The sequence below is a fragment of the Anarhichas minor genome, unplaced genomic scaffold (assembly GCF_050575085.1).
Source record: "Anarhichas minor isolate MPS153535 unplaced genomic scaffold, ASM5057508v1 ptg000010l, whole genome shotgun sequence".
Lineage (NCBI taxonomy): Eukaryota > Metazoa > Chordata > Actinopteri > Perciformes > Anarhichadidae > Anarhichas > Anarhichas minor.
This window is the reverse complement of record NW_027466456.1, coordinates 12,209,730-12,222,724: the sequence shown is the minus strand read 5'-3', so window position 1 is coordinate 12,222,724 and position 12,995 is coordinate 12,209,730. Positions and strand designations below refer to the sequence as shown.

The 12,995-nt window shown below is 42.1% G+C and overlaps 1 protein-coding gene across 3 annotated transcripts in view; it reads right to left on the bottom strand.

The window, feature by feature from the left end:
* abca7 (ATP-binding cassette, sub-family A (ABC1), member 7) overlaps window positions 1-12,995 on the bottom strand; it is a 28,564-nt gene that overhangs the window by 4,893 nt on the left and 10,676 nt on the right. For all 3 annotated transcript variants that reach the window (XM_076088187.1, XM_076088186.1, XM_076088188.1), the window contains 29 exons: window positions 12,631-12,835; window positions 12,176-12,289; window positions 11,312-11,483; window positions 10,821-10,952; window positions 10,393-10,532; window positions 10,157-10,294; window positions 9,797-10,038; window positions 9,508-9,565; window positions 9,182-9,384; window positions 7,990-8,119; window positions 7,342-7,487; window positions 7,007-7,131; window positions 6,645-6,752; window positions 6,076-6,268; window positions 5,879-5,973; window positions 5,281-5,313; window positions 5,042-5,147; window positions 4,878-4,952; window positions 4,604-4,773; window positions 4,236-4,413; window positions 3,297-3,412; window positions 2,762-2,906; window positions 2,552-2,675; window positions 2,110-2,239; window positions 1,863-1,989; window positions 1,540-1,602; window positions 1,246-1,352; window positions 491-632; window positions 224-358 (listed from right to left, as the gene is read on the bottom strand). In XM_076088187.1, the coding sequence (XP_075944302.1) occupies window positions 224-358; window positions 491-632; window positions 1,246-1,352; window positions 1,540-1,602; window positions 1,863-1,989; window positions 2,110-2,239; window positions 2,552-2,675; window positions 2,762-2,906; window positions 3,297-3,412; window positions 4,236-4,413; window positions 4,604-4,773; window positions 4,878-4,952; window positions 5,042-5,147; window positions 5,281-5,313; window positions 5,879-5,973; window positions 6,076-6,268; window positions 6,645-6,752; window positions 7,007-7,131; window positions 7,342-7,487; window positions 7,990-8,119; window positions 9,182-9,384; window positions 9,508-9,565; window positions 9,797-10,038; window positions 10,157-10,294; window positions 10,393-10,532; window positions 10,821-10,952; window positions 11,312-11,483; window positions 12,176-12,289; window positions 12,631-12,835 (3,852 nt within the window). The remainder of the gene's footprint in view (window positions 1-223; window positions 359-490; window positions 633-1,245; window positions 1,353-1,539; window positions 1,603-1,862; window positions 1,990-2,109; window positions 2,240-2,551; window positions 2,676-2,761; window positions 2,907-3,296; window positions 3,413-4,235; window positions 4,414-4,603; window positions 4,774-4,877; window positions 4,953-5,041; window positions 5,148-5,280; window positions 5,314-5,878; window positions 5,974-6,075; window positions 6,269-6,644; window positions 6,753-7,006; window positions 7,132-7,341; window positions 7,488-7,989; window positions 8,120-9,181; window positions 9,385-9,507; window positions 9,566-9,796; window positions 10,039-10,156; window positions 10,295-10,392; window positions 10,533-10,820; window positions 10,953-11,311; window positions 11,484-12,175; window positions 12,290-12,630; window positions 12,836-12,995) is intronic.

The window sequence follows — 12,995 nt, the reverse complement described above, 5'->3', positions numbered from 1 at the left end:
AAGAAAGATTGGTTGTGGCACCAACAATTAAGTTACTGAACCACATCATCTAGGAAAAAACATGCATGTATGTTTGTGATGTAAGGGTTGCAATATGTACAATATGTGTTTTTAATGTTTAGAATGGTATTCATTCGAACATGTTTCCCGTGTTTTAACAGGTGATATTAAGTTTCATACTCTGTGTTGATCTTAGTGGTTGGTGAACACGTTTGTTTCTCACCAGGAATATAACAGGAGGGAACCCGATGAGGGAGATGGCAGTGGAGAGTTTCCTTTTGTTGCCTCCGCTGTAGCCTCCAGCCTCCCGCTCAGAGTACTGGGTCAGTCCCAGCTTCTTCACACCCCACTGCGCCACCTACAGGACATCACAGAAGGTACATCAGAGCACTCCACATCAAGTCCGTCACTGTGTCTCACAACTTCAGAAATCTCAATCTCAACATTGAGAAATGACTGAATGTCTTAATTTCAGTTTCCTTTACGGTACCTTGGTGACAGACTCCTCTGGCACTCCCCGCAGGCGGGCATACAGCTCCAGATGTTCCCGACCCGTCAGCAGGTCGCTGATGGCGTCAAATTGTGGACAGTAACCCATCAGCTGGTGGACTCGCTCCATCTCTGTCAGCACACTGAGAACCACAGAAACACTTTCACTGTACTACCGATACTAATGCTGCTGCGATTAGTAGTACTCCTGCTATTACTACTATGACTACTGCTGCTACAACTTTATTTATTGTGCTGGGACTACTACTATAGGTAACCATACTTCTACTGATAATGTTACTATGTTTCTTGGTAGTATCACTGAAGTACTAATATGACTATGTAAATGGTACACCTGCAATGACGGCCTATTACTAGTACTTTATCTACGGTCACTACAAGGATTTCTGGTTATTCTACTCTGACCACCACCACCATTACTACTACTACTACAATTACTGCTGCATCTTGTACTGCAGCAACATACTAGTGTATACTATAATACTAGTGTTACTTTTACTACTGCTTCTGCCACTACGATACATGCAACAATAACTACTACAATTACTAGTACTTCTACTAGTACTGCTAATAGTACCTCTACAACTGGCACTCTTGCAAAGTGTTTCCACATTTTCCATAACGTTTCATACGGGTTAATTCAGCCTCACATACATATTCCTGTCCTCTTATATCCAGGACACATTCACTTAGTAGGACAAGGCTTTGGTAAAACTTGGTGCAGAGGGTTTGTACCTGTGGTCATTAAGGAAAGCATCTCCGCAGGTGATGGCCGTGTCTCCGGTCAACATGCGAAAGGTGGAGGTCTTCCCTGCTCCGTTCACCCCCAGCAGGCCAAAACACTTGAGGACACAAACACAACATCAAGTTACAAATATATCTGTATGCAGCTGGGACCATTCCCTTGAGACTATGTGAACTTATTAAACAATGAGCTGATTAGACCTAAGGTCAGACAATGTGTGTGTGTGTGTGTTTTCATTGGACTATGATGTAATTTGTGCTTCTTTTGGTGTGCATATCTCTCACCTCTCCACGAGGAATCCCAAGGCAGAGACGATCCACCGCCGGCTTCTTGCCTGATTTATAAACCTGCAAAACAAAAAGTCCTTTGTTTTACCATCAACTCCACAATTCCGTCTCAGCAAGAAGTTTGCCAGTGTAGGATGAACAAATGCTGCATGATGGCAGACTGCAATTCTAATAACACAACTTGAAACAGTAGTTTGAATGTTTTGTATGGGTTATGCTTGATGACAGCTGAGTGCAGACATTTGCTGTGATTCAGCCACAGGAGTGTTAACAATGTAAACAGTTTAAGTTTTACTTTTTAGGCTGAATGCTGGTTGTACCTTGCTCAGGTCTATCATGGAGAGGATGTCTGATTGGGCTTTGCCACTTTTGACCCTCTCTCTCTCCCTGCTGACGTCCTCATCCTCTGGACCAAGCGGAGGCATCTCAGGCTCGGCCCACCACGACCTGAACGGGGAGGAACAAGATCACCCTGTATCATTTTGGTTCAGATGCTGCAGATCGGTTTCCAAACAAAAGATCTGTCTGCATTTTCCTAAAATATTGAAGGGTTGTTTTAAAACTTACCTGAGGCGAATGAAGAACTTGTACTGTAGCAGTATGGTGAAGATGAAGAAGATAACACCTTCAGCTGCCATCGCAAACAGGTTCTTCCCTACAGAGTCCCACTGAAGAGGGTTCAGTGTCTGCTTTGTGCCTGGAGGAGAACCACAGGCAAAGACAATCTTTACATACATTTATCTTTATAGATCGTACATCCTGTGTGTTTGCTGCAGTCCAACAAGCAGTTCAAGTTAAAAGTATGCAGGCAATAATGCCCCATAGGATGGTAACAAAAGTCTATATAAAAGGGTCTAGCAAAACAATAATATACAATTTACTGTGTATATTCAAACTACAGTGCACAATCACCACAACAATGAGTCGAAAGTGTCTTGGGTTAAAGTCATTTTCATCTTTGAAATACTGAATAGACTTTTAGATATTTAAAAGGTGGACATATCGGTACCCAGTCTCTGGAAAGCGTCTGCCATGGCCTGGTTTTTGGCCATGTCGATGAGTCCTCGTCCCAAGCAGAAATGAGGGAAGATGAGAAACACCTTCTTCAGGATCCTGTTCACCTCGTTCAGATGCTGAAAAAAACCCATAAATCGTGGTTAAAAGAGCACTAAATAGTTTTATTTGTCGCATTGCCCTTGCAGACTGCTGCGCTTTGTACCTCGTCAACAAACAGCTCCAGGACAAAGGTGGCGATGCTGCCGTTGATTCCGATGAAGAGGTTGATGGAGGTCAGGACTACATAGGCTGTGCTTGGGACGGTGAACAGAAAGGACGCTGGGTACATCAGAGGGGTGATGGACCACCTAAAAAGAATGATGAGTCATTACTTTTGTTACAGACTATGATCCAACTAGGGAAATAGAGACTTTGGCATCGGGGTCTATTTAATTCCATATTAGAAATCATACAGTGACTAATGATACAATTTAAAGATCACTGCTCTAAACGTGTTTACCTTTGTAGTTACGCATGGAGTAAAAAGATGAATAAAGGAAAAAGGTCACAATTAAGATTCAGGCTCATGTTGTCTGAAGTACTCAGGATGTTCTCGATACCAATAAAGTTCAACATGCTGGTAAGAAAGCACGGAAACAGACACGAGTCACTCTGATCAGTCAGTCCAGTCAGATTTGATGATGCAGGATTTTAGTAGTGTAGCAACGAGGACAGAAGTCAGTGGAGTCTGAACGTACCCGTAGAGGAGGAGGAGCAGGACGAGAGCAGGCAGGTTGGTCTCTGAGACGTACGACTGCTGCTGGAAGCAGATGAAGATCAGCACCACCATGGTGGCTGGGACTGTGTAGTTCAACTGACAAGATGACAAGATGACATTTTAGAAGAAGAGAAAGTCTTTCTTTTATCCAGTGAATAATATTTGTCTATTGAGAATCATCTAATGCAGATTATTGACTGGAGAAGTAAGGCGAGAATTACACCATTGGTGCATGACAGTCCTTACAGAGTCGAGGTTAAGATTTTAAGCTCCAAAAATGCAGGGGAAGATGCAATGGGGCAAGATGATGTTGAATTTCGTTGCAACAAAAGTTGCGCCAGGTTAAACTTTTAAGACGGAGCCTTCTGCATTCTGCTGTAGAAATACAGTGCCATCATTGAAATGAATGAGGTGGCTGCATTTGTTGATGCAGTGCTGTTGTGTATCTGAACACAGCCGTAGCTTTTGTACAAGGTTGATAAGGTACAAAGCAGAATTTAAATTAGATTATCTCATGTAATTATATGACGATTATTTATATTACTTTTCGAGATTTTTGTTACTCTTATTTTGAGAGTAAAATGATATGATCTGAATACAATGTAGGTGGAAAGATTTTGTTCTGTTGAAGAAGCAACTCTTTAGCTCTTGTCAACCTCAACTGGCAAACTGTAGGAATTACAACATCACTGACACAATTCATCTATTCCAGTAAATGTTGCCCTCTCCTCTGCTATAATACTGCATGCAGTATTATATCTCTGAAGAGGAAATCCCACCAAATATGATAAAGAATTACTAAACACAATTATTAAAGAGTGAGATTGTTGTCACATTGTGAAAACCTCACAATATAACAATTAAGGGACTTGTGGCTGATAAGAGTAAGCAAAATGTCTCCTTCCTCTTGAGCACTGACCATGTCCCAGGTGAAGTTGGCCAGCCAGTAAAGGATCGGTTTTACCCCGCTGACAAACTGAAGGTGTTTGGCTTTGCTGACTCGCTCCTCAATCAGAAAAAGGACGAAGCTGGCCGGCACAAAGGACATGGCAAAGATCACGCAGATGGAAACCAGAACATCTACTGATGTGGTCATCCTGACAGAGGAACCAGAAAAACACATATCAACATACACAATACACACATTGATGTTACACAACTCACACTTCCTGTTTTACTTCTGACTAAGCTGAATTTAACTCTTGAGAAAAAGTGTGGTAATATAACAAGCACAAGAAACCAACTCCACCAACATCAACCCTTAAAACTCCACAGCAGTGAACTAACATGGCCATTTCTGTGAGTTGCTCCTTGGTGAGGTTGAGCGGGTGGTTGTAGGCAGTGATGCCGTGTCTTTTCCTCTCTGGACCTGGTGGCAGACTCGCTCTCAGCAGGCCGTTGTTCATCACGTTGACAAATGACACCATGGCATGCCACCCTTTGTTGTTGTACCACACCTGAGTACAGCAACGAGAGAAATGCTTTTAAGTGCTTGATTCTTCCTTGAAAGACAGGCCACAGAAGAGGAGGAGAGAAGACGGATAAACCGACACACATTTACCTTGACATTGTTTTGACTGTTCAGTCCTCCTAGAAAATCCGGCAGTCTGTTTAGCAGATGATCCAGCGAACTGTTCTGTGATGAATCAAAGAACATCAGAAAACATGAAGAACATTCAGGAAAACAGCAGTTTCAGTTGAACATGCTTGGAACCTTGTTTATACCTGCTGAACTCGATAATGAGTCCTGATGGCCACGATGGAGTCTTGGACACGGTGGACCTGAGATAACGTCTGAGTGGCGCTGCCCCCGAGAGAGAAACCTCCGTATCTGTTAGTATAAGAGTTTGTTTTTAGTCAGTCCTTCAGAAGAATTATGTTTAAGCAAGTCTACAAGCCATTCTACGGCTATAAGTACTGCAGATATTGTGCCTTAACAATTAAATTTCAAACCAGCAGCTTACCTGAATTCATTCACCCACTTCTTGGTTTTTAGGCTGTTTATAACACAGAGGGAAAAGAGTTAGTGTGTGAAGGATATTCTTCAAAGGAAACACAAACAGGGAAATCAGTGTTCTAACAACTGAGTCTTTCCATATCCAAAATATGTTGGCATTCACTCTAAAATTACACTTTTTGTTTTTAGAAGCATTCATGTATATCTATTCTTATATCTCAATCATCGGGCTAGTTTTGGGGACAATATGTGTATCACATGATGGTCTGAATGCTTTTTACATTGCATGTTGTCTCCTAAAAAATAAATCAGCTATTGACAGCTTCAATATAAAACAATAAGGTTGAGAGTCATATGGTATGTAGGCTACACATAAATAAACAATAAAAGGAACAGATAGAGGGATAAAGGTATTTTTGATTATTCTGAGGCCTTTAGTTATTATGGTAGAACTAATAAATACAATTGACCAAATCACTGACATCAAAGATGGATGCTACAGTTTTTTTAAACCTAAAGTTCCAAACACCACCGAGAAGGAAAAGCAATGGTGTAACAGAATGAAATGCCAAATAGTAATGTGTTATTAATGGTTAATGAAGTACCTTTTCTTGAGAATCTGAGAGTAGGTTTTCACCAGGTAATCAGAGATGTTATAACTTGACAGATTTTGTAGGACGTCTCCAGTCACCCTCTTAATCTAAAAGATAACAAATACATTTTAAATGAACAGAGATCAAAGTCAAATCAATCAACACTGGATTATGCTAATAAGTCGGTCTTGCCCTGACACCACACTGACCTGTGGAGGCGGCAGTCCACCGGCACCATTCGGGCAGTCGGGGAGCATCCGGCGTACGTCCTCTGTGCTACACTGACAGTCAGGAGACGGTGCGTCTCTGCTCCAGTTGCCTCTGCCGAACATTTGCCAGGTGGAGTAGGAGACCTGTGGTCGCATGAACCGGCCACTCCGCACGCCTTCACACTGAGGACTCCTGCAGGGAGAACAGGGAATGAACATGGAGTAGAGGTTTGTGGTTTAAGTATTAAAATGTTGCCTGAATGAATAGTGTTCAAAATAAAGTACATCAAACAACCACACAAAATTAAAAGGGTAAACAGATTTCCCGAAAGCCAGCAATTTGTGTTTCCATTTTTACTTTAACCCCACACAGTAATCTTTATGTAAGAAAGGTATGTAATGTCTATTTTATCTCCCATTTGTAGAAAACTGATTTCTTTGCAGTTTTCTTCGTACAACGTGTAAGATGTTGATGTCTCAGGACCATCTCTCCCACTACCTTCACTACTGTTTCATTAAGTTTCTTCTGATGCTGAGACACATTGTTGTATTCACACGGGTTGTCTTACGTGCTGTTGTCTTCCTCCTCTTTCTCCATGCACTTGGTACCAAAACCTGGCTGGTCCAGCAGAGCTTCCAGCAGGTTCTCCATGGCCGGGTTCCCAGGTGCATCATTGCTGTAAATAAATGTAAATAAAATAAACAGCGGCAGGGACGCTTGTTAAAACTAACAATAACAAGTCATCATGTGAAAAGCAAGACCAGTTTATGACCAGGAGTAGACCAAACCAACTGACCAATTCACGGCTGAAGAAACCGATTAAAAATCTTTTCTGCGGTGACTTAGGTAATGGTGAATGTTTGGGTGGAGGCCTACCTGAAGAACGTGTACTTGACTTAGGTAATGGTGAATGTTTGGGTGGAGGCCTACCTGAAGAACGTGTACTGTTCTCCGTACATCCAGGGCTGCAGCTGCAGGGCGGGATACTTCCCAAACGGAGGTACGATGAGGCTGAAGAGCAGAGCGACCAGCACGAACATAGCAGGCAGGACAATCTGAAGCACAAATCAACCTTCAGCTGAAAAACTTCTTAAGATCAACTTACTGATTGTCTGATTCTAAAAAATGACTTACACCATGAAATAAACCGTTGACTATATTTTTTTAAAAAGCCTCGAACAACTAATCAATCAACTAACTCCCAGAGAGGGGACAGCGTTTGTTTTGTGTGCTCTCAAACAGCTGCTGTCAAAAGTTTTCATCACCTGAGCGAAGAAGCCCCTTCGGCTCCTTCGAGCATAAAGCCAGCGTTTGATGAAGAGAGCCCTCAGCTGCTGCCAGGTCAGCCACCAGCCAGTCAGGGGTACCCCACCTCGGCCATCTCCACTCAGCAGGTCTGTCTCCTGAGGTTCTGCAAGCAGGAAAAGCACAGTGTGAGAGCACACCAATATATTGGGCTGATAAATACATGGACTTCTGTCAGTGCTGTTGACCTTTGAGACTCTTGTCAGATCAGAGCCACAGAAAACTACAGTAGAAACATGACAACAACAAATTTTGAATTTGAATTTAAAGTTATTGGAAACAAGCAAATTCAGTGCAGAAATGTTGGCGAGCATGTCAGCTTTCATGAACCCACAAACAGTTAAATCTCTCTTATTTGTCAGCTCAGTTAAAGGTAGAGAGTGAGGAAAATTCAGTGTATTCGATATTGGGGAAAAATATTTTTCTATATATCTCTATATTTCAGTACAGGATGATCTAAAGGTACCTTGCTTTCGAAGCCTTTTCCTTCCTGGCAGCATTATGGCAACAAACAATCACAGTTGGAGATGAAACAGCAGACTGACTGTACATGGAAACACTGTGTGGTATGTACACAAAGCCATGTGTCTGCAAGTGTTTGTGCTTACCTGTCTCTGGTTCTTCAACATCTTGTCTCTCAACCCTCTGCCCAGCTGATGGCTGCTGCCTGCTGGGAGATCCGGCCTGCAGCTCTGGTTCAGCATCCACACCAGTTTCCTCTGCCACTCGCAAAAAGATCTGAAAGTGAACAGAATGACCATGAAAAAAAATGAAACTCCTGCTCACAAACGCAACAAGGTGCTCTTCTAGTGGGTGGATAACTTTAGTTGTGACCACAGGGTAAATCTAAAAGGTCTTAATGGACACATTCTATCTGTTGCAGCCCAATATGGCTGTGACAACTCTCACCTGATGCAGCTTTAAGTTAACTGAGACATTCATTTTAACTTGTTTAAGCTGCTAGTAGTTTTCTTAGGTATGAAAACAAAAGATGTTCACTTTTTCGATGAAGAACTGCTTTGAAAATGATCGTCGGGCCCTTACAGCTGAAGCTGCAGACAGTAGGTGTCAGTAAAAAAGCATCAAGCGAAAGTAACAGAGGTCAGCGGTGCAGAGGGTGAGTGCCTGAGACCGAGTAAACCTATCAGACTCCGCTATCAGTGCTAATCTGTTAATCTGCTAATCTCATGCTAACAGTAAACCCATTAAGACCATGGCTGCTCCACAAATATCCCACCCTTCAGATAAAGCATGGTTAATCTTCTGCATGCACACGCACACTTACACACATAAAACCAGGTATGGTTAGTAGTCAAGTGTGTCTGGGCAATGCAGGCTGATTGTTGTGTGTTTGATGTTTAACTTTGACTCAATAAAAAATCCGATATGTTAATGTAGTTCGTATGTGATCGGTTTACTGCTAATCAAGCTAGTCACTATTACTACAAGTGCTGTCTGAGGCGAAGGTGTTGCTAACACAACATTTTAAGTATCTGTTGGACTAATTGCTGTGCATCTTATTTACTCAGTTTGCTTTTACTCTCAGGGAAAATGTAATTCAATTACCATTTAGTCTAGATTTTTGTGAATCAATTTTTCTTGTTAGTCTATCAATACCCTTTGTCTATAAATGTCTATAGTTTATCATGTTTTTCTGATTTATAATCACTATTATTGAATTACCTTTATTAGTGTGTTTAGCTGGCTCCATAGCTGTGGAGCTACATGCATAGTGAGGTCAGTAGAAGTGGATCAAGTAGCTTATTTATTTATCCATCAAAAACAATGTAAATGTCTCACCTCTTCCAGTGTGCTGTCAGACAGGCCGTAGCTGCTGATGCCCAGCTCGGTCAGCCTCTGATCCAGTTCGGACAGGAAGACGCCCAGGCTGCTGTCCTTGGCTGCAGTCTGCGGCAAGTTGAACACCGCCTCGTGCCCCGACTCCTCCACCAGCCTCGCACCCGGGATGTGGTGCTGTGCCAGGCAGAGCAACGCCACAATGTCTGCAGTGAAGACAATGATTAGAGAAAAAAGATCATGCAATTAGTAAGACCGTAGCACTGCACTCAACTCTCATTGAACCACCTCAGGGAACTGTAGAGGCCATACAGCAGTGAAACACTCACATGAGCTACTCTCATCACTTCCCAGGCCGGTGTCTTCACTCATGGATGACTCACTGTCCTGAAACACAAAGATGAGTTTACTTTCGTCTTTGTTTCACTCCTGCCCTGTTGTTATAACCCCATCTAAGTTACTGAACTTCATTTTTCCAAGACTGAGATCAACACTAAACTATTATTGTTTTCATCATCATTTTTGATTTTAAGAATGGACATTTGGAGGACGTGTAAAGCATGCATACATTAATTTTCCAGGATAATTAAAGTTGAAAGAAGAAAAAAAACAATAGACCTTGAGAGCAGACAGCTTGTTGGTGCTGATGCTGGTGCTGGTGCAGATACTGGTGCTGCTGGGAGTGCTGGTGTCCAGTCCCTCCCTCTTTACCACAGTGAGGTAGTAGCCAGATCCAAGGCGGGATTTCAGGAAGAGCGGAGAGCCATAGCAGCACAGCTTCCCCTGGGAGATGATGGCGATCCGGTCACCTAGCAGCTCTGCCTCGTCCATGTAGTGGGTGGACAGGATGATGGTCCGGTCTGATGGAGAAAGACATAACAGACACATATTGACTATTTCTTTCACTTGTCATCTGTATCTTTCACAGGTCTCTCATGTTGGTCTTTTTTTCAGGTTTAGGTGGGGTTTATTTTTCACCTTTGCGATATTTGAGCAGTAGATCCCAGATCCCTCTGCGCGAGTATGGATCAACCCCGGCTGTGGGTTCATCCAGAACAACCACCTTAGAGCCTCCAACAAACGCTATTGCCACAGACAGCTTTCTCTGCATGCCACCTGACAGAGAAACAGAGGGAAAAGACAAAGTTGACATCCCCTTCTACAAAACATACACACGTCATGTTTTTATACGGAAATCAAACAAGCAAGTTTACCAGAGAGGTTTTTGGTCTGTTCATGTCGTTTGTGCAGCAGGCCGACATCTTCCAGCAGAGTGTCGAGCTCAGCTTTCACCTCTGCTTCAGACAAACCCTTCAGACACCCATAGAACCACACATGCTCCTCCACTGTTAGTCTGTGAGAGAGATAGACGCAGAGAGGAAATATGAACCGTCATTTCTGGTGAATTCCAGGCCTAACAGATAATCGAACGCTTTCAGAACAATCATTTATTTCCTAGAAACTGATTTCATAAAATTGGTAATCACTAATAATAAAATCAATCATGAAGACACTCAAAAGAGGCTTGGTGTATGAAATCTTTCGGTGGGATTTCTGTAATCTATCAAACCTAACCATAGTAAGTTAAAAACAATGACAGCTTGTTACTAGTCTTTAGTGACGTTAGAAAGACAAGCCTTACATGTCAAACAGGACATTGTGTTGTGGACAAACTCCCAGTGTCCTCCGGATGATGTCCATGTCATGACGGATGTCCAGCCCCTTAATGTACACAGTGCCCGAGGTCGGTGGAAACAGGCCAGTCAGGACAGATCTGACAAACATCAGACACATTAGAATAAATACTTTGTTGAAGCACATCTTCCACTTTAAATTAGATACAAATCTCTTATCTTTTACAGACTTTTCCTGTGACCATATGTGTGCTGATGCTGGCGTAGTAACTAAATCTTTTCACTGTTATTATCCTTTACGAGCCAAAAACATTACAATAAATTAGGTGACAAAAGGCAAACATCAAGACATCACATCCCCTGAACTTTTACTCAACCAAAGTGATTAATTCTGCAAATCCTTGTAAAAATGTAATTCTGAACAGCCCTCAGACACATAATGATAGAACACATTAGTGCTGACTGTGATCGACCGTTATCCATCAGGCCTGCTTCTTACATGGTGGTGGTTTTGCCGGCTCCGTTGTGGCCGAGGAAAGAGGTGATCTGCCCCTCGTAGAACTTCAGGTTGAGGTGATTCACGGCCAGTTTGGCTCCCGTCTTGTATATTTTCACCAGGTTTCTGATATTCACACCCAGGATCAGGTCAGTGGGTTCTGGTTCAATGAGATCTGATGACAGAAAATAATTGTGTGTATTTATAAGGGACAATGCACCATTAATTACATATAAATGTGGGGGAGTTACAATGGCTAATTATCTAGCGTCAATTCTACTCTTACAGTGATTTATAATTGATAATAAAAGTGTAGTGTGTGAGCAGAAGTCATCAGCCAAAGGGTCACAATATATTTTACAGAATATATTTTTCCGAGAACATAACTCCTCTCACTTCACTAGAGGACACAAGTTCAAAATGAAAGGGATTATGGACAGCACAGGCCAGATGCAGCTACACAGAGAACAGAAACAATTTGAAGTCTGGACTGATGATCATTCTCAGCTTCAGTCTCCTTGTACTCTTCACCCTTGTAGTTAATGGGCTTATTGTCATTAACGTGACTTTGAGTTTATTGGCTTAAACATAACACAAAACAACCAGCACAGACTTTTAACTTGTATTAAGACCAGAGGAGACGACTGCAGACAACTTTCAAAATGACAGACTACTAGAACTCTGTCCAATAAGCAACGTACCTCTTAGTGATATGACTTCTATTTACAAACTGATGGCTTGTAAAAATACTTTTCCAATGTGGTTCAGACAAAGAAAGCCAAACGTAGCCATCATTTTACTTTTAGATGACTGTGACAGAAAAACAGAAACAGCTGCTGATGTGCAGCAGCTTTGAGAGCTTTGTACCATCATTCTGTTCAGTAGGTGCGGGGGGGATCGGCATGCCTGCCTCCAGAGGAACTCCACCCCAGTAGTTGATCTGGAAGATGAAGTACCAGGGCCTGGGGATCCCATATTCACCTGGTGTAAAACACATACATATTAACAAATTCAGGATTATAACTTCATAACTGCATTTTGATGAAAGAATCAGTTAAACCAGAGTCACTTAAGTAGCTTTTAAGCTTTTCTCTAAATTAAATTATGTCTTCAAACTAAGATCTCTAGTCCTGTCGAAAACTAAAACACAAGTCTAACACAATTTTAAAAGTTTGTAATTTGCTCTTTTGTCAGAGACGGAAGAATGTGGTCAGCCTACATTCACAACAGCTATTAATCCTAACCCATTTACTCAACACAAAACAAATTACACGCTATAATGCCAAATTGTTTCTACGCAGATATAGTCCCAATCATCGTACCAGGAAACACTGCTTCGATGTACCAGGCTGCGGTAGCATAGATGAAGGCGTCCACATAAAGCATGACTATAGAGGTAGTGAAGCTGTATGCGTCTCCTTCCACAGGACTGGAGTGGACGTTGTTCCACTGGATGCCCACGCCTTGCTCTTCGTACTGAGAGAAATACTCACAGCCAAAGCCAAAGGCCACAGGAGACAGGAAACTCTGAAAGAAAGAGGAACAAGGACACTTGACCAAATGCTGCGATACTTTTGGGTGTTGAAGCTCAGTTACATTTAATGAATTAGATACATTGAATGTAATGGTTAATATTCCAATTCAATCTGTACATTAAGTCTTGCTACTTCTGCTTAAAAAACTATTA